Raw genomic sequence first — 23,609 nt, 5'->3', positions numbered from 1 at the left:
TAACCCACATCTCTGAATTAGCTTCTCCTACCCACTGATAGCTGATGTGTGGTGAGTGTACTGGCACACGTTTCACTGCCGTTACATCATCTAGGTGGGTGCAACACATGACTGGTGGTGGAGGGGAGTCTCCATTTCCTTTGAGTGGGGTGGCCAGAAAAGCACTATGTAAGAGTTTTTTTTAGTATTTATGCATTGCAATCAGGGAGAGTTTAAGATTCTAAACTTTACATATATTTCAGTGGGGTTAGTTGTTATATAATACAACAGTATTTGGTGTAACATCAATTGACTCTTCTACAAAGCCTGAGGAAAAAAGAAATCTGGAATGGTATTCAGCAGCAGAATACTAAGTACACTATAGAGTTGTACACAGTTCATGTGGCAAATTAATGGTTAGAGAACCACCTTACTGTTCAATTGTAACTTCCAGATGGTATGTTTATGACTGTATATTTGTGCATAGGCAATGTTTAAAACATTTCTGTTGTTGTTAACAGCATGTCTGCTGTGGGGAAATTATTTCACCTTGAGAACATTTTGAAAGGGTGTGGTTCATTTACTACTAACCATTAAGCTATTTACCACGTACTATGGTTATCTCATCCTTCAAGAACAATATTTTTCTGTTCTTCCAAGAAGGCAAAGAAATCATCTTATGCTCTTAGAGATTTTACATGTACTGTAATATTCTTGTTTGAGACAATTTTTTTATCTTTTAATGATACTGTCATATACTGTATGCTTATACAGTAATTGTGTATCTGGACGTGGAGTAACTGTCACACAGTGCAACATTGGGCGGCTCCTTGTTGAAGTTCTGCATCTGCCACTGTCACCTAGTGTGTCACCTTGAACAAATTATTTAATGTCCCTGTGCTCCCTTTTTAAAATGCAGAAGCAGCTGGTGACATACAAAATACCCTTTCCAATAAAGGCATCTACTAAATAATATTTTGATTATAAAATTAAACTAGCAAAAGACCAGAGAAAGAACTTTGCTGCCGTATTTGCAGAGTAAAGATGTTAATTCTATAACATGGGAGGAAATGAACTACAACAACTGAGCTGTGAAAATGACCTATGCCTTTATAAAAAAAAAACATACTGTATAGATGATATGGAAGTGATACAAATTGAAATAGTTATGAATTAAGATGCTGAGGCTTCATTATGTTACACTACCAACCTATCTCATAACACTGTATTTCCTCATCACATCCTAAAATGACAAGTAATCTAGAAATAAGAACAGAGAAAATAGAATGGCAGTGGAACTGCACATACTGTCATATTCTGTACGGACAGGTTAAACATAAACAGCCTTTTCGACAACTATAAAGGGTTAGATGCATTTAAAGGATAAGCAGAGTGCCTCAAACCATTGAAAAAGAGTCCTTGTCTGCCTTCAAGCCACAAGAATACAGACAGTGTAGTGGGCAGGTCTTGCACTGCTCTTATTTTCTTGGTTTTAACTCAAGTGAGTCATGGCAAGTCATGAAATAGATTGTAAGTGAGCCTGGGTCATTCGATTTGAGTCATGCTTTCCCAGTATCTCTTTAAATCTTCCCGAATTTATATACAGTAAATAGGATTTATTATACTTTATAAATATATTTATGATATGTACTTAATGTATCATAGAAAATTATGTAATTTAATTTTCTGGTTTTTCTTTCCTTTCTTAATAGTAATAAATAATAAAATATTTTTTTCTGCGTTTAAGTAACTTATTCAAAGAAACTCAATAAGCTGATTGTATGGATGTAATCAGAATGACATCTTGCTTGATATTCTGAAAAACTTGGCTTTTGATGTACATTGTGGACTTTAGCTTCTACAACCTTTTTCACAAAGTTTTTCAAGATTCAGAGTTTGAGGGATGATGTAAGTCCATATTGGTGTCAATCTGCCAGATGAAAATTCAAATAGCACAAAGTAGCCAAATGTGTGCTAGAAATATCCTCTTCCCTGGGCTATCACACTTCAACAATGTTAAGTATTAAGGAGCTCTTCAGCAGATGGTAGAATTTTGTGTGTTTTAATCTGTACTGAGGAATGTACACCACTGTGTACATACAGCAATAATAAGAGAGATTATTGTAGCCACAAAAGTGGTCTGTCTGGGAGCCTCTGAACCCTGCCCCCTTTCCCCTCTGTTTTTGAAGATTAATTTCCCCTCTCATTGCTTTTATAAATAGGGGGCCTCTTTTCCTTTCTTTCTCTCCAGTGCCGAACCCCAAGATGAGTAGTTGTAACCCCTCCTAAAGTACAGTACCTACCCCCTCAGTGACCAGCACGCCCATATACCAGATAAAGGCAATGAAACTAGTGAGCTGCACTTACCGTCTCCAGCCTCTCTTACTACACTGCTGCCTCTGCAAGGAGAAACAAGAGGGGATCATTGCATTACAAGGAGATGCATAAATATTTTATTTAACAACTAAAAATGCAGAGATCTTGGTAAGACCACTACTACTAGAAGCAAGTACTAGTAATACATGTACAGTAGCTTTTGGGTAGGAAAGGCCTCAAAAAATATTTTAAATCCCGTTAGATGTGTTTACATTCTCATTTTTCAAGTTCAGGACTCTGTATTGCAGCTCCTGAATAAGATATTCCTCTTGGTTTCAACTTCTTCATTTTGACCAAGCTCTAGGATGCAGTTGCCCTTCTGAAATCTAATAATATAATTCATTTAGAGTCAGGTCTGAGCAGCAGCGATGCCTGAAGTAGGGAGTGAGTCTAGATTTTCTCTCTTGGTGCTTTGATCAGATAACAGTGACATTTTATATTTCCTTCAGCAGTTTCAACGACAAGACTACAAATCCTTCAAATTTGATCCAAAATATCAGTTTAAAAATGGTTTTATAACAGAATATCAACTGTGAAAATATTTTGAATGTTCTATTATATCATTTTGAAAAAATCACAGGTATTATTGGTTGTGTACTGTGCAGGATTTAAATAGATTGCAATAAGTGAGAACCAGAGTGTCTAAAGGACAACTTTATCATATATCTTACTGTAATGTATTTAAATCAAAATGGACACTGTGTTCAGACCACTGTACATGGCAGTAGAAAGTAGTAAAGTTTATATTCCACTGTTGCAAAGACAAAGCTGACGTACATCCAATTATACAGCTAGGCATTTTACTGAAAAATTTGAAGAGGAAATACAGTACATTGCTCAAGGATTTAACAGCAGTACCTCACCTGCTGTGTTCCACTGCTCAGCTGCTAACTTTTCTCCAAAAGGTTCAACTGTCTTGGTTAGGCTGTATTTAAATTACACTGTATGCATTACACTACAATATAATATACTGAAGTGAAATGAATCCTACCAAGTAAGCCTAATGTATTTTACCTGCATCTTCTAAAGATTCAAGTATTTGATTTTTATCTTATTTTTCTTCTACATTTCTTTACTTCAGGAAATACAGCTATGACAGTTCACATCATACAGGTACTCTTTCCTGCTTTTGTTTCACCCTTACCTGACTTTGTTCTGTGTGACATTTAAATGGGACCTTTTTGGTTATTGTTTTACTTGAAAGGAAGTATTTCTTCAGTGGAATATCAATCATAGAGCTTCTCAGAGGAACTGCGATGTGACTGGAATTATTTATTCCATGCACTTCAAATAGAGCAGCCTTATTTCTGCCAGTGGCACTAGGTTGTTTAATAACATTTCTCAGTGTAGGTGCTTAGGTCTCAAAACAAACACATTTGCACTTTTAAGATCTACTATGATCTTGAAAACAAATTTAGCAAAAATTAAAAGAACAGATAATGTAAAATACACATACTGTACATATTATGTCAGTCCTATCAGGTTTAATCAAATAGTGGAATGTATGAGCTAGAATAAAACCCTGATTAGATCTAAAATAATACAAAATGAATTACCAACTAAAGTCAAAAGAAAGAATGATTTTGGAGTCAACATAATTTCTACCAATCATAGTTCCAATTTCCATTTTTTTTTGCACATAGCTAACTGATTTCTGTGAAGATATACATGTAGATCAGACTGCCACAGAAGGGCCTTATATACTTAGAGAATGCACTTCACCTGGATGTTTAATTAAACCCCCTTACTTGCATTCCCACAAGGAATTCCTGCAAGTAGGTAAAGTATCTGCTTGAGAGTCAATATTGACAACAGTATTGCACCCTTGATAAGTGCCTGAACACAAAAGTAACTACAAAACAGTTTCATAAAAAATTATAGCACATTCTATTGTTTGCCATTTTTTCACATTTAAGTTTAGAAAGATACCATCATTAACCAAATAGCAAATACTGTATATAAGAATGTGTAATTTTTTGTAGGTGAAACATTTTCAACCACCTACTGTAACTGCATGTGGTAAAATCATTGACCCAAAGACTTATCGTGTACAGTAGCTAGTAGACATCTATATTTCCCAAACAATGTTAAATCTTCCCTGTAGAATTTTTGATGGCTTAAAGCTTTTTGATTCATCAGTAGTCTAAGGCACTAACCACCAACTCATTAGCTTGCTGTATATTATTTACAAGCTGTTAAGCTTTTTCCTCCAATTCCAATGTTTGGTCCACTTTTTTACCCTAAGCTAACTGTATACAAAGTACCTAATTATGTTAACTAAGGTTATACTGCCTAAAGTGAAATACCTGTACATGATGTGTGTGACAATACTGGTGACTAGGTAAAGCATTTCGAAAGCACTGTCATGGAGGAGGAAACATTTTTTTATTTAGAAAGGCTGACGTATGTTCGCTATTTTTCATCTAGTCGATAATTAAATTAAATCTTTTAAGGGTGCTTTTCATCATCCTCATCATTATCAGAATTAATAATGCATTTTTTTAGCATTTGTTGACATTTCACAAATCAAGTAATGTAAAATAAAGAAATGGGTTTAAATAATATCTATATTCTCCAATGGTATTAAATATTAATACCTGATCAAGTAAATTGTGATATGCACAGATGAAATATTGTAATTATTTCAATAACTACTGTAAGTTTTAGAAGCAACACAATCATGTGATTTTAGGGACAGCTCTTAATCTCAGTAACTTTACATTTTCTCTGCATGTTATAGGTAAAATTGTGAAAAGCTCACCAAGATGTAACAACAATTGACCCTTCAGATTTCACTATGGTTATTTTTGCCAATGTTTCACTGACAAGATCTTAATGGCTGTGTTATGGTTAAAACTATACAAGTGTCTTTCCTAATTTGAGGATAATTCCATGAGTTGCAAATTGTTAAGTGTCAATTGTTAACTAAAAACAAACTTTACACTTCTAGATTTAAAGTTTAAAATGGATAAAAAACTAACCTCTTGCACTTTTACGGATTTTTATTTTTTAGTTTTGTTTCTGGACAGGCCAGGACATTTTCCATGCGGAGTAACCAAATTAAATGTCTTAACATACTGTAAACACCAGTCCAAATTGGTCTTGGTGATCTGCAACATTTGCTAGAGTTGTCTGGACTGTCATAAAGCTAACTCAATTACCTGCAAATGTATCTGAATCAATAAGACATTTTCTAAGCATCTTATATTACACTTACTGTAAAAAGCCTGTTTTGTAATATGGGATAGATATAAAAGAAATTGACTAACACCTTTGGGAATTATTGTGTTAGGGAAAAGGTGTGATTTATGTTATTATTAGATATTATTAAAATATAATAATGAACATATTGTATTTGCTATTTTTAATGTTGTCCATATACAAATTCACCGTGCAAAGACCACAATCCTTACAATAGAGACAGTTTTTTAAGAATTTAAGGTAACAGAGAATGACAAGCATTCAAGCTAAATGCTAACCTGCAGTAACATTAAGACTTCCATCAGCGAGCTGGGTTACTGCTATTATGACATTGTAATCTGCTTATTGTTTTCGTTAAAGCATCTTCAATCATTCAGCCATCAGTCTATACGTGTTTGTTTTTTTTGCACTGCAGTGAAATGAAACAGGAGCTTGAAGAAGAAGGCAGCAAATGCACAATCCTCTCCAAACAGAACAAGTTTAATGACCACTGTTGCATCCGCTGCTGCTCCCCCTTCACGTTTCTCATAAATACCAAACGCCAGTGCCTGGACTGCAAATTCAATGTCTGCAAGAGCTGCAGGAACTACAGCAAGAAGGAGAAGGCATGGATCTGTTCGGCATGCCAGAAAAGCAGGTAGGTGACATATGTTGCTGGTGGGGGTGGACTGCTGTTGCTAGTTCCCAGCAAAAGGCACAATCCATTGCTTCGTGCCCTGAGCTGTGAACGCAAAAGTGAAATAAAAAAAAACAGGCTATTGTTCCATTGTGCGAACTGGCTTGATAATGACAGGGCAGCAGTGAAGGCAGTGATACAACCTTCAAGGCATTCTTTGTATCTGTGAAATCCAACGGTACAGTCCCAGAACCGTTGGATTTCAGTAAAAATGGATTCAAACTAAAGTGTTTGAAATCTCCAATACAATGGAGATTGCATCCAAATTGTTTTATATCATATCCGGTGAGATAGGTGTTGCTAAGGCGGGTGAAAAATCATTATTTAATAAGGTCCAGGGTAGATGAAGATTGTACATGTATTTTTATTCTTTCCAGTTGAGTTATGAATGCAGTTCAATTCATAGTTTTGAAAGAGGAGGAGAACACATGTGTGTTGCTTTCTCAGGTAACCCCTTACCACAGGGTGTTGATAAAAATGTTTCAGATGTAAACTCAGGTAAATACCAAAGCAAGTAGCTATAGTAAAGTTGATTTAAGAAAAATATGAAGAATGCATGGTATTCTTTGTTTGTATATACTGGGCATTCAGAGAATCTTATCACTTTAGGCATGTACTGTATGTTTTTTTGGGGGTAAAAAAAATCTAGAAGTTTTGGATATATATTAAATGTTTTTGGCTTCAGTTGATCATCCATGGTTGACACATGTAATATATTCACGTGAGTTTGATTATTGCATAAGCACTAAATTGCCTGAGGTGATAAGGTGATATTGACAAGGTGATTTAACCTGTTGAATTTTTAATTTTGTACAATTAAAAACAGAAAAATATATAGTAGAGAAAGGAATCAAAATGCCTTGCTTATCAGGAGTACACTATCAAAATGTTGGCGCAACACCTAAGATCACCATCAACTGGTACACCATGTCAGTAAGTATGATGCAGACATGAAGCACAATACAGTAATTACTGTGTGCAGTAGACAAAATAATTTAGTGGTGCGGGAATTGTCGTTTGGATAGGGCTGTCTAGTTTCTATAGAGACATTTGTAGTGATTGATGGCAGCCTGAATGCACTTTACTACATCCTGAACATTGAAATTTCTCCCCTACTTAACAGGCTTGAGTCCCATTAAAACTGTTTGTGGAATGTGATTGGACAATATGAAACATCTAGGGCTCAGAAACCAGTGAACGGGTTTATGCTTGTCCATTCTTTACCAAAGGAATGGGAAAGAGTGCTGTAAGGCAGAAATGGCAGTACACCTGTACCTCTCTTTTTCTCTCTTCTTCCAAAAGCTCTTTTTATGAAAATTCAATACTACAAAGCATTTGAATTGTTTCCCACATTTCGATTAATGAAAGACAACTTCAAAACTAGAAAAGAAAAATGTTGAAACCTCCACGGAATGTAGAGAGTGAAGAGAAAGGCATCATACAGTTTGACTCATTTCATATCGAGTGTATGCATCACAATCCACTGAGTAGTATTAGTGAGAAGCTAGCACAGAAAGCAAATGTTTACTGTCGAGTATTTTAGTGTACTTAAGTAGAATTAATGATGTCTTACTAGGTAAGCAGTGTTTTTTATTCCTAAAAACTTTACTTTTATTCCTTTGTCTGTTTTTGGTGTAAAAAGTAAAAGTAGGGGTGGCATGTTTGGGGTCTAGAACAGATCGTAATTTTTCCCCAAAAGAAACAATGGAAATCCTTTTTTTCTTTTTATGAATTTCGCTGTGCAAAAGGTTTTCTGGGAATTAATTTCATTTGTAAAAAGAGTGTTTCTGTGTCACATGCCTGCACTCTACACAGCTTGTACGGCCATACATGCCATTAGCCTGTAACTTTCACAGTGTTGATGAAATGTTTTGATAATAAAATCGACATAATGAATTTACCTATGTCATCTCTGTTCAGTAAAATGTCAATGCACCTGCGACAAAAAGATATTCTAATTTTGCTGATAATAATTTTGTGAATTTGTTGCAATTAAGTGATTTTTTACAGTATGTGTAGTACTGTATTTATCCATTTTCATTTTCTAGGGATATTTAAGTAATCTCTATGTTATGTTTTTGGACTGTAATCTTAAAGAATGTTTTAACAGTGATCTGATTACATTCGCTACATTATAGAGTATCAGAAATACTACACATTCTGCTTTCCTTAATGTAGTACATCCATGAAATCTATTGAAGAGTATAGTACAGTATATAAGGGAATATTCTTTTAAAATATTCATAATATTTTATATATAATAATAGTGGAGCTGCTGTTTTTCTTGGCCATTAAGATGTCTCCCTTTATTATGCCTAACTGTTGGAATGAAGTTGACATTGTTTGTTTCTTTAGATCTTTAGGATGTTTTAATGGATGATGCTTGGAATTGCTGGATTTGGGTTAAATGATTAAGAAATGTAATCAAATATGAAAACAATAATATGGAGACTGATTGGGAATACAAGGTTCATGAATATTGTCAGTGAACAGATATCTTCTTTGAAATGTTTGATTGTTCTATCAGTCCATTTCCCGTAGTAATTGTTTTTTAATTGATTGTGCTTCCCAACCTCATGTTTCCTTCTTGTTACTTATTGTGAATTTAAATTAATCATAATTGCTTACATGCAATTTTGTCAGGACAATTTGACGAATAGAAAAAAGGAGAAACAATATTGAGTAACAATTATGGGATACAAAGAATGCAGAATGTATATATATCTAGAGATAACCCACCTCTAGATATATATATATACAGTATTGTACTGTATTCAGTTGTGAGAAAAAGTTTGTGAACCCTTTGAATCATCTGTAATCCTACATTAATTGTTCCTAAAGTGTAATCTGATTTTCATCTACCTGTAAGTCATAAAAATAAGCACAGTCTGAAGAAACAAATAACTCACAATCAATTGTACCTTTTCTTGTCTATATTTTACACATTGTGTCGTAGGGCTGGGCGATATGGCCAAAAACCGCGGTATAATTTTATTTTTAGACAGCAGTGATATACACTGTACTATATATCATGATATATTATTTTTCTCATAAATTCACTAAAACATGCTTTTAAATGAGTACAAGTTTTTATTGCCTAGAGTTAACTATTAGGTTATTAACAACTGTTGGTTAGCTACTGTGTTGTTCCTTTAGTATTTTTTAAATTTCACATTGAACTGAAGTAGAAGTTGAATATTTTAAGAACATTTTTATTTTGCAGACCTGAAACAATACAGCTCATTCTCATACTTTCCTCATACTCGCATACATTTTTCATCTTTAGGTGACACAAGAGGTTCCTTGTATTACCGCCTCTGGCTAAAATCGTAGCTTGACATAGTTTGCGAATAACCGTTTTCTGCTCGTGGTCCAACTTCTTAAATCCGAACCATTTCTAAACAACCAATGAAGCACCCTTCCTTTCAACAATTTCGTTGCTTGTTCCCATCTCGCTAACACTGACTTTCTCTGCGTATTTGTGTTTGTAGACGGGCACACCAAACACGTGTGTTTGTTTTCACAGAAACGGGAAGAGGACACCCACATGTTTTTATTGGCCGCAATGACCTCAGATACGTCATAAAGTCTGAACCACCAAAGATCAATAATTCTGAACCTATCAGATTTCCAAATCGGAATTATATAATTGGAGCTAAGATATGGCACAATTATAAACTATGGCGGTTCAATATTAAAAATTTACAAACCGTTTTGCGACGATGCTGGCGGCGCAATCTATGTAAACATCTAAATCCATTCTCTGCCGGTATAGCCAAATCCTTATCGTGCCGCATAATGGAATACTGTAAATGTGCAACTTTATATTTTGAGAAAGCAAAATGCTGCATACCAACACAACCCAAAAACCTGTGGCCATGAAGCGTAGTGGAGGGAGAATCACGGTTTGGAGCTGCTTTGCCGCCATTAATACTGCTTGCAATCATTGTTGAAACAGTGAATTCCAAATTGTATCAGCACATTCTACAGGAGAAAGTCAGAGTATCTGTCCGTAATCTGAAGCTTAATAGAAACTGGGTCATGTAGCACGACAGTGTTCCTAAACGCAAGAATTACTCTACAGGCAAATTTTGCATTTTGGAATGGCAAAGTCGGAGTCCTGACCTCAACCCAGTTAAAATGCTGTGGCATGACCTGATGCAAGCCATTCATGCAGGATTTCCCAAAACTATCAATGAATAGAGCACTTCTGGAAAGAGGAATGGGCCAGAATACCCCCCAGACAGATGTGCAGGATTGTTTAGCAGTTATAGGAAACGTTTGGTTGAGGTCATTGCTGCTTAAGTACTGTAGGCTCACCAGCTATAAAATCTAAAGGTTCACATATTTTTTCAGCATCGACAGTGAATGTTTAACCAATGTGTTCAGTTGTTTGTTGGTTATTTTGTTTAACCAGATGGTGTTTATCTATTATTATGACAGAGACACAGATCAAATTACATTTTAGGAGCAATTACTGCAAGAATACAGATAATTCCAAAGGGTTCACAAACATTTTCTCACCACTGTATATATTAACATAAAATGTCTCCTTAAGCTACAGTACTATACTGTGATGTAATTCAAAATGCACTGAAAATCCTTGCTAATCACAACTTTGAATGCCAAATGTATTAACACATTTTTTAAGAACTGCAATTGCTGTTGATTTTTCCTTGATTCTTGATTTATTTACATTTATCCTTGATTTAAATATGAGTGTGTGATACGGCCGCAGCTGAAAGAGAAAAGTGTGATGCATTTCTGAATTGTCAAAAAAGAGGAGATTATTATATTACATTTGTACACAACTTTATGGCAAGCAATTCATACACTGTATGTGAAGTGTTTTCTTTTACAAACGTGTAATGATGGATATGAACTTTTTTCAACATTTGTACAATGCATTTGAAACATTCTGATTTGAAATTCTTTTATTTAGAAAATATTTTTACCCTATCTTAGAGGTCCATAGTAACAGACAGAGTATTTATCACAGAGGTAGTTCAGAAGTGTAGCTGCGTCACCTGAAGAAGGCCTGAAAAAGGCTCCACTGCCGAAACGTTGTGTTTTCTTTTTCTCTTTTCAGCATGGAATAAACCTATTTCTTGTTACAATTTATTACAGAGTATTAACAAGACTGCTCTGACAGAGGTAAAACCTAGTGAGTGATAACTTACTAATGCAACACCTGTCTAAAGGGTGACAGGACTGAACCAAGTGATTACAAACCAATAAGACTGACTTCACTTACATCTAATGTTAAGGAAACAACAATAAGAAGTGAATTCGGGGGTCATGGCAGTAAGATTCTAAGGGAAAATCAGCATGGATTTAGAAAATACTTGTCAGATTGTTTGCGTTCAAGGCAATGCATGTTTGTATTCAGAACTAGTTAATAAGTAAAAAACAGAACATAAATAAGGATGAAATCTCAAAAAGGTTGTTATGTAATTAGTGGAGTACTATAGATGTGATATTTGATTGTGGAATAATTACTTAACTAGAGAAAATCACAGATTATAACTCAATAGAAGAAACAGCAAACACATTAGAAGCTGTGAGGCAAAATCAAAAAAGATTTAGATACAATTCAAGGTTGGCAGAAATTAAGGCAGAGTGAAGAATGTTTCACACAGGTAGCATAAACATAAATCTCAATTATAATCTGAAAACTGAAGACGCTTCCTGTGTGTAACAGTACTACAGTAGGTGTCATTTTCATCTCCTAGACAACATTAGAAAGCAATTAAAAAGGGGTTAGGATTCTAAATATCAGAATTAGGATTTGTCAATAATTCCTAAATCTGCTGCTAAAGAACTGTCTCAGATGTTTGTTTTTTTGTTCCAACTGATCCTTAATCATCAGTCTTCCAAAGAAGAGGAAGAGGGTATATGTATACAGTATGTCTGGACTGGAACACCCTGCTCTGAGAAACTTGTTTTATAAAACGTTACCTTCAAACATTCAAAATCCTCAAAAGCTCTGAAAAATCTACCTTGTGAATGTCTTTAAAAAACAACAGTGAAACACAAACCAGAGGACACTAAGAGAAAGATACTGAGATTAATTGTATTTAAAACTTTAAAACAGGGGACAGAAGCCATTTCTTTACACAAAGAGTTTTGTTAGTCTTGAACAGCTACCCAGCCTTTATTCTTGTGTTTTTTCCCTCTCTCTCCTAAGTAGAGAGATACCAGACAGATGTGTACTGTATGTGAAAGGGCTCCTGCACAGACCAGATCCTCTCTAATAATCAGCAATGCCAGTGAGGCAGACCAGGATATACAGTGTGCAGTTCAAGGATGAGCTTTATCTGGCTATTGAAGAAAGCAACAGAGGAACTGAGGAAATATAGCATATAAAGAAAGCTGAATCTTGTAGACAGCAGGGGCCTGGAATTAGGACTGAATCAGACTACATCATTACAGTATGAACATTGCTTTCCCTGTGTATTTTTAATCATTTGGTCATATGAAAATAACATTCACATTGGATTCACACCAATATGTAAGATACATTTGTATTATATTTTTAATAAGAGAGCTAAATAATGAAAATAAATTCTTGGAGATGTTTTTTTTGATCACTCAGGTCAGTTCCATTATAACCCATTACCAGAAAACATCCTTCTAACTAATCAAATAATCATTTGATGCAATCACACAGTGAACAAGAATACGGCCTTTACACGCACTCCAAAATGTGCGTTGTGTGACAATAAATGGTCGGTAATCAAGGAATGGAAAACACTGCTTCAAGGCTCATTCTTTTACAACAAATAGACAATAATTGCATTTTGTTTTTCATGCTCCAATGCTTAAGTGTGAGTTGAAGGGTGCAGTAATGGAAAAGCAGAGAGATTTCCTTGTGCATCAGTGGGTTGCTGGAATTCATGTATAAATATGCTTTTGAATAGACAGTTGAATAAAGCCACATGAACTGGGTTCATGGATCATTTTGATTTTCACAATAAAAGCTAAAATGTAGAAAGATTCATCATCATTGAAATAAGAGTCTTGGAAATGCTAAAGTATTTCAAGTTTGAATTAAGACAGGCAAATAGTTCAAATAATCTAATGTAAAAAATCTGAACAGTATTTACTGTATATTAATATAACTAATGAAGAGTGAAAACAGTATTCTCTGGATTAAAACAACACACTAAAATTACAAGGGTAAAATAACTGTATTTTGCTATAATATTGAAAATTAAAATTATTTTATTTAAACGAATTTGTATAAAACAACCCTGTTAGGTTTAAAAGGAAAGAGTAGCACCATGGAAAATCTTAAATTGTTCAGATTTTGAGAAACATCCAGAGATATCCAATATTGTGCAACATGGAGCCTTTATTTACAGTACAGAAATCAAAATATCAAATAACCAAATAAAACAAAATCCTGACCTAGAGTTCTTCTTCAATTTCCTCTGGTCCCTCTCTAGACCAAAATCTAACAACTTAGGTACTTACAGTACAAGCACCACGAAAGCATTCACTTTTTTCCCCATCTACTAACCAGATAAGCTCTCTGTCCATCAGGAATTATCCTATGTCTTCTGTCTTCTTTTTTAATCTGTTCACGCGTAGAGTTTGCATGTTTTGATCATTCTTCTACTCTCTTTCTCCAGTGCATTTCAGAGGATCTGCTCAATAGTACAGACAACAGATAAGTCATGCCATCACATTCATTGTTCATTCCCTTCTTCCTTCATGGTTCCCACCACAAGGTGTGACTGAACTCCTTCTTATACTGTAGTTGCCTTCAGCCCCTGCCTGACACAGAGTTATAACATTGTGGTGTGGGTCAATATTGGAGCCCCACAGATGGCTGGCATACTGCAGCATGCTCTGGTGAAACATTTCCTTACTCATGCCTGAGACCTTAGGACCAATAGATGGCGAAATTCCAAGTGTGTCTGCAGTGTGTTTATTTGGAATGCAGAGAACAGCGGTGCTGCTGAGGAGTAAGGCAGGTGAGGAGAGAACCATCCACACAGTGTCCTTCCTGAAGTAAAGCTTACTCCACTATCATGTAACTTCTGAATCCTTGTCTTCCTTCAATGTATCTTACCTCTCAGTGACCCTGTACTGTCCAGCTGGAATCCATACCACCTCCTAAGTCAGTGCTAAGCACCTGGACCTCCAACTCCAAGCCTTGTGTTAAAGATATAACTACCAGACACTAATCAAAGGCTCTTCTCTGGGTAATTGCCATTCAGAACACTAAACTAAACAAAAATGTATCTTTATTTCTTGGAGAACTAATATACAGATTATATACTTTATGGATCATACAACATTACTGTAGCATCATATAATGCAATTGTTGTTCATTATAATACAGTGTATTCTTATAATATACTTGTGGTCGCTTTGGAGGCCATAACTATCTTGATATTGCTATCAAATTAAAATAACGTGCAAGGATGGTTGTTACTGTACATAAACAACTTCAAATACAGAAACTGCTAACAATTACACAAGTTTAGTTTACACAGCCGATAGAAAGCTTTCTATGTCCAAGGACAGTTTACAAAGAATAATACAGTATCCATAATATAATTCATAATGGAAAAATACAAAGCTGTTTCATACTGTAGTTGATTAATACAAGGGGACTAATAATTTCAGGACACTATACTGTATATACAGTATTTAGCCATTTGTCGATTTATAATCATTAGTCGTGTGCTGAAAACTATTTGTAAGGTGAAAATTCATAATTTCCCATAGGATCCATGTTATATTTTCTAACTCATACTGTACATACCACCCCTTTACCTTTCAAGCTTCAGTTTAATCATTAAAATGTGTAAAATTAATAATAACCTTCTTGTCTTTCTAATGTGATGCAGTTTCGCAGCACCTACATAAGATTCTGCCATGCTCTTTATTTGGTCATTTTGTTTTAGTGCTTTCTTTGGTTTCTCAGCATCACCTTGAAATTTTTTTCACATTTTGGACCCATAAAACATATTGATTGTACAATTCAATAAAAAAAGCACCATTCACTTTTGACAAAGATTTACAAAACTGGGTGATCTTCCTAGAAACAATGCCTCGGCACATGTTCATCCACAGATGGTGTTTGCTGCTTACAAAGAGGCTTCATTCATTGTAGTGAAAAATGTTGTTTGTAGGGTGAAAAAAAAGGTATGTTTCCTGGCTTTATTGTAGCAAAAATGTCTAAACCAGACGTTCATAAAACGTTGGGTGACTGTATTTCTCTAATGTAGCTCACTACATCAGCTTCAAACAGATGATAGAGCTTCTTTTATGTCAGTATTGGGAATTTAGGAACTAATGTACAGTAGCAGTTCATTATACTAGATATTTAATAAACAGGTAATAGGTTTATTCCATGCTGAAAAAAAGAAGAAAGAAAACACAACGTTTCGGCTGTGGAGCCTTATTCAGGTGTGAAGATTTAATAAACAGTATCAGCTCTTAGAACGTTCTCATATATTTCTTGTCTCAACTCGGATACCACCCATTTGATAATTTGTTCCCTTCATACACTGTACTGAAATACCTTTCCAATACTCTTGTTAAATTCCAATTGACATCTGTCTGCTTTGACCTGAATTGTATCTGTCCTTTTGTATTGTTGTGATTGTGTGAAAAACCACTTGTTTTTTTTTTTAAACATGTTTTTAAGAACTTGACAAAATGTATGTATGAAGGGAAAGATTTGTCCAACAAACATCAAGAATATACTATAACATTGAAACATATGACATTACATTCTGTATTTTCATGTCCAGAAAGCTTGGACAAGTTCTCTTATTTCTCATCTCAAATTAGAAGCTACCGTATAGCAATGCAAGGTAAAGCAGGCACATGGATCAAGAGCTGATTTTAAACAGGACATAACCTCTAACTGGGCAAATATTAACCTCAACCACACAACCAAAGCAAGATGGGCCGAAGACCTCCCAAAAATATCAATGAACTGAAACAGTTCTGTGAAGAGGAATGGGCCAAAATACCCCCAAACCAATGTGCAGGATCAGCAGCTACAGGAAATGGTTTGGTTGAGGTCATTGCAGTTAAATTACTAAATTACTACAAGCTACTAAATCTAAAAGTTCACATACATTTTCAAGGATAGACAGTGCATGTTTAAAGAATGAGTTTGATATAGACATGAAAAAAACAATTATTTGTGTATTAGTTTTTAATCAGATTGTTTACCTATTATTATGACTTAGATGTAGATCACAATACACTTTAGGAGCAATTAATTCAGGGATACGTACATGTACTGTATAATTCCAAAGGGTTCACAAGCTTTTTTGTATGTTACACATACAATATTACATTATACACTACATGTATTTAACAGTACCACACAGACGGCCTCCCAAAACTTTAAAAAGGTTCAAAACACTTTTATTTCAGGGGTTCCATCTTAAATTTACTGATGTTAACAGATTTGACAGTAAATGTTATGAATAATTGTTCATTTTTGCATGTTGAATACAAAAAAATGATTTTTAAATGGGTGGCATGGTGGCGCAATTGTTAGCATTGTTGTCTTGCAGCCCTGTAGCCATGGTGTGAGTGTTAGTGTCTGTGTCTGTATGTGCCCTGCAATGGCTTGGGTTCCCATCTAGGCTGTAGTCTATCTTGTACCCATTGCTTACCTGGGAAGGCTCCCATCTCCCCTGTGGCCCTGAATTTGATGAAGCAGAAAAATGGATGGATGGATTCTTGAAGGCACTGATAGGTTACAGGCAGTTATTTTAGCAGCGATCCATTACTGATGGGAATGCTAAACCGTATTACACTGTGTGTGATATCAATCTATTCTTTTGTGATTTACAGATCCTGTGTTGCCTTCCACTCTTCAAGTCCAGAAACCTCCTTCACTGTGGAGGATTATTAGATGTTTTTTTTTTTTTGGTGCTGCTATTCAACCTTTGCATCTAAGTTGAACAAAAAACACTGCCATGATCTAAGAATTATTAAACCCTCTGAAAATGCCTCATGTTCTGCAAATGTTGAACTTTTTAGGAGTTAAGGGCAGAGTTGTATGGCTTGGGTAACATCACAACTGAGTTGTTGCTTACCATGTGGAATCAAATTAGGCCTTTATTCCTAAATTCTGTTTAGAACAAATCTCCCTTCTTCAAAAAGGCAGAGGCCCAATAGAATTTCTCAGCTATAATCTATAGTATTAGAAATAACAAAAAAAAATTGAATTTTCACTTCAAAGTTCTCTCTCAACATATAACACTTGTTATTTAATATACAGTATGATGACCAAACAGACTTCTTGAGTGGTTGATTTGCTCAAGAAAAAATAACTTGTTGTATACAGTATAAACTACAGTGTATAAACTTACTATAAAGGGCTTATATATTCAGGTTCATGATCCTCTTCAAAGTTCCTCTTGTGATTTCCTTTCTTTAAGTGCCAAGAAAGTATTTGTAAAGAAAGAAAAGTGCCTGGCATGGTTAGGTTTTGGCTAATCATTTATTAAAATGATGTGTTATCCAACTGTTTCTGTGCCAGCCAGGTCACGGATATCCCCTCAGTTATCAGAGTCACTCCATGGGCTTTTCCATTATTGTCATTCATGTTTTTTTTCTTAGAACCACTGGAACTGACTAATAAAATTATCAGCATTACTTCCATTGACATACTTTGGTATCACTACTATTTACTACACTTCATTCTGGTTACAATCTCTGCATTTTTTAAATTATTTTGGTAGGTTCTCTAGATATAAAATGATTCGATCAAAATCGCCAGTCTCTTCCATATAAAAATTGCATTCCTTAGGATTTACTTGCATGAGCAATGACTTCTCCCCTAATTTCCGTCATTCACAGTGGTCTTAGTCTGTGACATTCACAGTAGATTTACCAATGTCAGAAATGTTCACTGAAACTGAAAAATGAGCAATCAGCAGTACAGTGGTGCAGTGGTTAGCATTGCTGCCTTGCAGAACTGGGGCCCCGAGTTGAATTCCTGGGGTATTGTCTGCATGGCATTTGTATGTTCTTCCCGTGTTTGCGTGTTTTTTTTTCAGGGTGCTCCAGTTTTCTCCCACAGTCCAAAACCAAAACTTGTAGGACAATTGGCTACTGGGAAAATTGGCTCTGCTAGGAGTTGTATATGTCTGTGTCTGTGTGTCCCCTGCGATGGACTGGTGTCCCATCCAGGGTGTTCCCTGCCTTGCAACAGTTGTACTCTTTTTTTATCAGTTAATCACTTTTCAAACCAAGAATATACATTGCTCTGAATGTCTGCCCCCTAGATAGATATACCAAATCAAATGTTTTATCTGTATCCATTACTACTCTTGCTTGTTCAGAGAACTGTAACATATTAATAACAGTTTAATCAATGGAACACATAAAGGTTTATTCCATGCTGAAAGGAAAAGAAAAGAGACACAATGTTTCAGCTAAGCAGCCTTCTTCAGGTGCAAGGAACAGAGTGGAACTAGCAGATGCCCTGGAAATGGAAATCGTCAAAATGGTAATTGTCCTTAATATAAGTAGGAATGAAAGTGAGTTGCAGCAGAAATTGGTTGAAGAAGTAGGTACTGTACTGCAGCTGTTTCAGCATGTGTAGGCTGCAAAGTAACAGGTAACCTGTTCCTGTTTATCTACACTAATTTTAAACAATACTTGCTTTTCAGAAACAATGTTGACTACCACCTAGAATATTACGCCCATGCAAATGATTTTTCTCAGTTTCTAATAATTTGATATCAAAATGTTATCATGACAGCCTATCTTGTGCATCCTCCAACTAGTGGTCGCATGTTCATGAGTGCTCATGATTTTCAAGGGATCTCTGCTCTGACTGGATCTCCTTTTCGTGATCTGTGTTAGTTAGTGATTGTTCAGTTTCTAGTTTTCTATTTAATGCCAAGGCACCACTTCCTCTTGCCTTCATCTCACCCTGGGTTTTTCCTGGCTGGCAGTGCTGCTTTCACTCTCCACATACAGTTTTTCTCCTGATCAAGCCTGCCCTTCTAACCCATTCAGTTCCCTTCTCAGGAGGATCGCCATTCAGTTTCTCCCATACCCTAGACTCCCCCTATTTTTTGACCCACTGGCTGTACGGCGATTTTCATTCTCAAGCCTGCACTCTACTCTGCACAAAGACAGCACTTTGCTCTGCACACCAGTTTCAGCAGCCGCAAGCCAGCCTTCGCTCTGCACACCAGGTTCAGCAGCCTCAAGCCAGCCTTCGCTCTTCACACCAGGTTCAGCAGCCTCAAGCCAAACTTTGCACTGCACACCAGGTTCAGCTCTTAGCATCTCCCAGTGGAGCAGTTCCAGCTCCAAACCTGTTCTCAGTGATGCCCCGCATGCAGCCTCAGCTCCAGCATTGCTCCAGATTCTAGCACGCACTCTATTACACACTTATTCTTTTCACTTGTCTTTGCATCGACCCTCAAGCTTGCCTGCATCCCTGGCACTCCTGAGGGCTGCCCTTCAAACCTGTTTGGTGCTTTTTTAAGGGGGCTAGCTAGCCATTTGGTTTCATTCCTTACCCAAGAATCCCTTTTTTCAACCGATGGGCTGTGTTTAGTAGCCTCTTTTCGGCAGAGATGCAGTTAGCCGGCTTCTCCTCCGACTAAGAAGCCTCTCCTTTTTTTTTCTTTACCATTACTGACCGGCCTAGGATGATTAAGCCCTGTCGGTCAGTAATGGTAAAGAAAAAAAAATCTCAGTCACAAGAGAAGTCGGCTAACTGCATGTCTGGCAAAAAGAAGTTGCTAAACACAACCCACAACAAAGCTGGACAAAACAATGGCATGAGACAATAACCAAAACAAAATACTGTACAACAACTCTGGCACTTACAAATAGGTCCCCTTGCGTATTCCTTTAGCTATGCATGCAAAATAAACCACAGGCAGAGAGTCAACCTCAAATCCAGCAGACAACAATAATTTGAAACAATACAATGTCTTCGCCCCAAATTGAAGCACTCTTTTTTATTTATTACTACTCCATCCTCAAGGCTCACTGGTAAAAACAGCAACAATTAAATAGACAACATTTTATTTCATAACAGAACCGGTTAAGGTTTATTCTGTGCTGAAAGGAAACGTAGAGAGATACAAAATTTTGGCTGTGGAGCCTTGACACCCAAAGAAGCTTAGATTGTGCAATTTTGTCTTTCCCTCATGCCAATTTGAATATATTTTGTCTGATCCAGTGGATGCTTGCTATACTCCTTTCTATTTTTCAGGTTTTATTGTAATTTATACTACTGAGAATGGCTATTCTCTAATGGCTATGGCTGTAGTGTATGTAAAACATTTTTAAAATAGTTTTCAAGTATTTTCTTACCTTACTGTATGACAGGAGAACAACTTTGAAAGGCATTGTCTTGGATATCTAGATCCAATTAAAAGTTTTTCAAAACTCTTTTAAAGCTTCATTGTAAAGGAAATTTTAAAGTAGGCCTGGGAAAAACACTCCATATACTGTTTCATATTTTAGGTTATATGGTGATTCTCACCATTATTCCAGTTAATTTTACATAATTTAAAGCAAAGAGAAGATAACTGTGATTATTTGTGTCTATAGTTTTGATTTCTGTATAAATTTAGGCTGCGTGTTATGCTTCATTTTTTTGTGTGAGGTTTTTTTTTCTCTGGATGTGTGGAGTTGACAATTCAGTGGAGCATTCTCCGGTTGCACACTTTGTTCCCACTTAAATCGATATCTTGGTAGCTCTCTCTCTAATTCGGGCTGTCTGATGAAAAATAGCCTTGCGAGTTTATGTATTTCCCAATTTTTCATGCTGGTGTGCCAAATTGTACGGGAGTTCAGGGCTGATCATTGGTTTCCCATGGGAATTCTTTCTCTTTCCTATTAACCCTATTTCCACGTTTACTGAATAATAAGTTAGATTTTATCACAGGCTCTCCCAGCTCTTCATGAAATCCTAATGAATATGAGGTTTTAGTTTTTTCCATCAACAACAGAGCAAGAGAGTTCTTTCAATTTCTGGAATGTTTAATTAGAATTTTAGTTTTAAAAACTAATTTTTAGTTTTTTTTCCAGAATGTCCTTGAACAATTTTTTATATCAAATCATTACATGATTAAAAATTGATTTTTTTCAGAAGCCGCATTAAGATTTTGTACTTTGGATACCCATTTTATACCATACAGAAATATTTTTTCTGGCTAGTTAAACAGTTTCCTGTTTGCCAGATTAATTTAGAAGTGTACTTCTAAAGATTAATTACAGGGATATATTTTGATGTTGTTCTATGCATTTTTAAACAGTATTAACGGTTTACTTTATCTTGTCATTCATTTTACTTTAAAATTAAGAAATTAAACTTTCAGACACTCAGATACAGTTCTGAGGATTTCAAAATTTGATGAAAACTGTAAAGCAGTTTTCTTCTCAGAGTAAATGTTTTTAGACTTTTCCAATATTACTTCACATGGACTGGCACAACATTTCATGGACTGCGTGTCTCGTAGCGTAGATCAGGACCCTATGCAGATAGCAGAATCCGGAAGTGAGTGAAACAAACACGGGGAGGAGATGGCGAAGAACTGGGCAGGTTGACGAACAGGGGGGCGTGACGATGGTGAACTGGTGCTTGGGGGGTGTGACCTTGGCAAACAAGTCCAAGGGAGTCCAGGGGGGAAATCCGGGTTGAGGTCCAAGAGTCCAAAAACCGGGAAATCCAGACAAGACAAAAGTAAAAAACCAGGACGGAATCCGTTGCAGGGAGAGGGAATAAAAATGGGAAAAACGGGACCAGGCGCTCTGAGCCCCAGACTCAGCTGGGTCAGGACGCTGATAGGAGGCCTATGCCCTCAAGCCGCGGACGTAGGGCGACTTGGTGGTAGGCGGGCCTCTGGGTGTCCGTCTTCCAATGCAGAGCCCGGAATAGAGTGAGCGTTTGGTTTATAAGGAGGGGCTGGATTGGAGGCAGGTGGACATGATCAAGTAAAATGTGAAAGAGCCGGAGTGCCCTTTAGAGGAGGGATTACAAACGTGACAGGACCCCCCTCCTTTCCAGGGCAGCTCCAAAGCTCTAAACATAAAGTCCAAGGGAAAAGAAAATAAAACAGATGGAGTCCCGGACTTCCGAACTACTGTCCGCGGGGTCCTTGTGTTGGCTCTGCATTCTGTCACGTAGCGTAGATCAGGACCCTATGCAGGTGACAGAATCCAGAAGGGAGTGAAACAAACACGAGGAGGAGACGGCAAGGGACTGGGCAGGACGCCGATAGGAGGCCCATGCCCTCAAGCCGCGGGCTTAAGGCGACTTGGTGGTAGGCGGGCCTCTGAGCGTCCATCTTCCAATGCAGAGCCCGGAATGGAGTGAGTGCCTGGCTTATAAATAGGGGCTGGATTGAAGGCGGATGCACATGATCAAGTAAAATGTGAAAGAACCGGAGTACCCTTAAGAGGAGGGATTACAATTGTGACACTGCAGCTTTTAAAATGCATCTGTAGGTGTGGGGTTACATCTTTAGGGTTCTGAACACTTTACATGAAGTCAGTAGCAGAATTTAAATTAGCTAACATCCAAAACTCTTGATGTCCTTGGTACAGAGAACAAATCAATACTTTAATCTCAACCAATTTGGCTGGAGTTGAAGAATAATTGAAAGGATCAGTGGTTTTGCAGTGTACTGAAGTGGCTTAAATGTGTTTGAGGTTAAAATTGATGGCTAAAATGTGTCTCCTTAATTTGCTGAACTAGCATCATCGATCATGCAGTGTTCCTGGTGACATTTTACAGAATTATTTGACATCAGTAAAATAAACAGGAAAACAGATGGAGACAAAAAAAGAGCTGCTCGAGCTATATCTCTGTACCTGTCAAATGATAAGAGAAATCAGTGCAAAATTACCCTAAGGTACTGTAGATAATTGCTTTTGGGAAACTGTCTTCTCTAAGCAAACGTATATTATAACTACAGTGGGCTTTTAGTGTGAGAATATGTTCATAAACAAGCAGTGTATATTAACTAGTCCTGTGCTGTAGACCAATAAGACGTGAAGGAAAATAAGTGTCTTTAATTCACCTATAATAACTCTGCTGAAGCTGGTGTTAGGTCTGGCACTTGGTGTGGTCAGTCTACTGTGGATTTTTAGCCACTTGGATTCATAGGCAAACATACTGAATCTTTATTGTTACTGGCTAATAGTCCAAGTCCCTGAGATTTAATTCTGGGTCTGCAGAGATAATGCAGAAATAACTTTAATATTAGTCACAGCTATAGAAACATTTCTTCTTCATGCCCTAAGGCACATTATTGTTGTTTTTTCCACAGCATGTGCCAACATCTGCTGGAAATAGGAAGTATCGCCAATCAAAATGGGCAAAATAAACTTTTTGATCAAAGTGGTTCATTTCTCT

At 36.4% G+C, this 23,609-nt stretch overlaps 1 protein-coding gene across 1 annotated transcript in view; it reads left to right on the top strand.

The window, feature by feature from the left end:
- The window catches only part of LOC148832950 (rab effector MyRIP-like), a 149,814-nt gene that overhangs the window by 53,219 nt on the left and 72,986 nt on the right, over positions 1–23,609 (top strand). Inside the window, exon 3 of the mRNA XM_088918722.1 lies at positions 5,972–6,193. Within this exon, the coding sequence (XP_088774848.1) occupies positions 5,972–6,193 (222 nt within the window). The remainder of the gene's footprint in view (positions 1–5,971; positions 6,194–23,609) is intronic.

The sequence above is a fragment of the Atractosteus spatula genome, chromosome 6, assembly GCF_055471065.1.
Source record: "Atractosteus spatula isolate fAtrSpa1 chromosome 6, fAtrSpa1.hap1, whole genome shotgun sequence".
Classification (NCBI taxonomy): domain Eukaryota; kingdom Metazoa; phylum Chordata; class Actinopteri; order Semionotiformes; family Lepisosteidae; genus Atractosteus; species Atractosteus spatula.
This window is presented reverse-complemented; position numbering and strand designations above follow the sequence as displayed.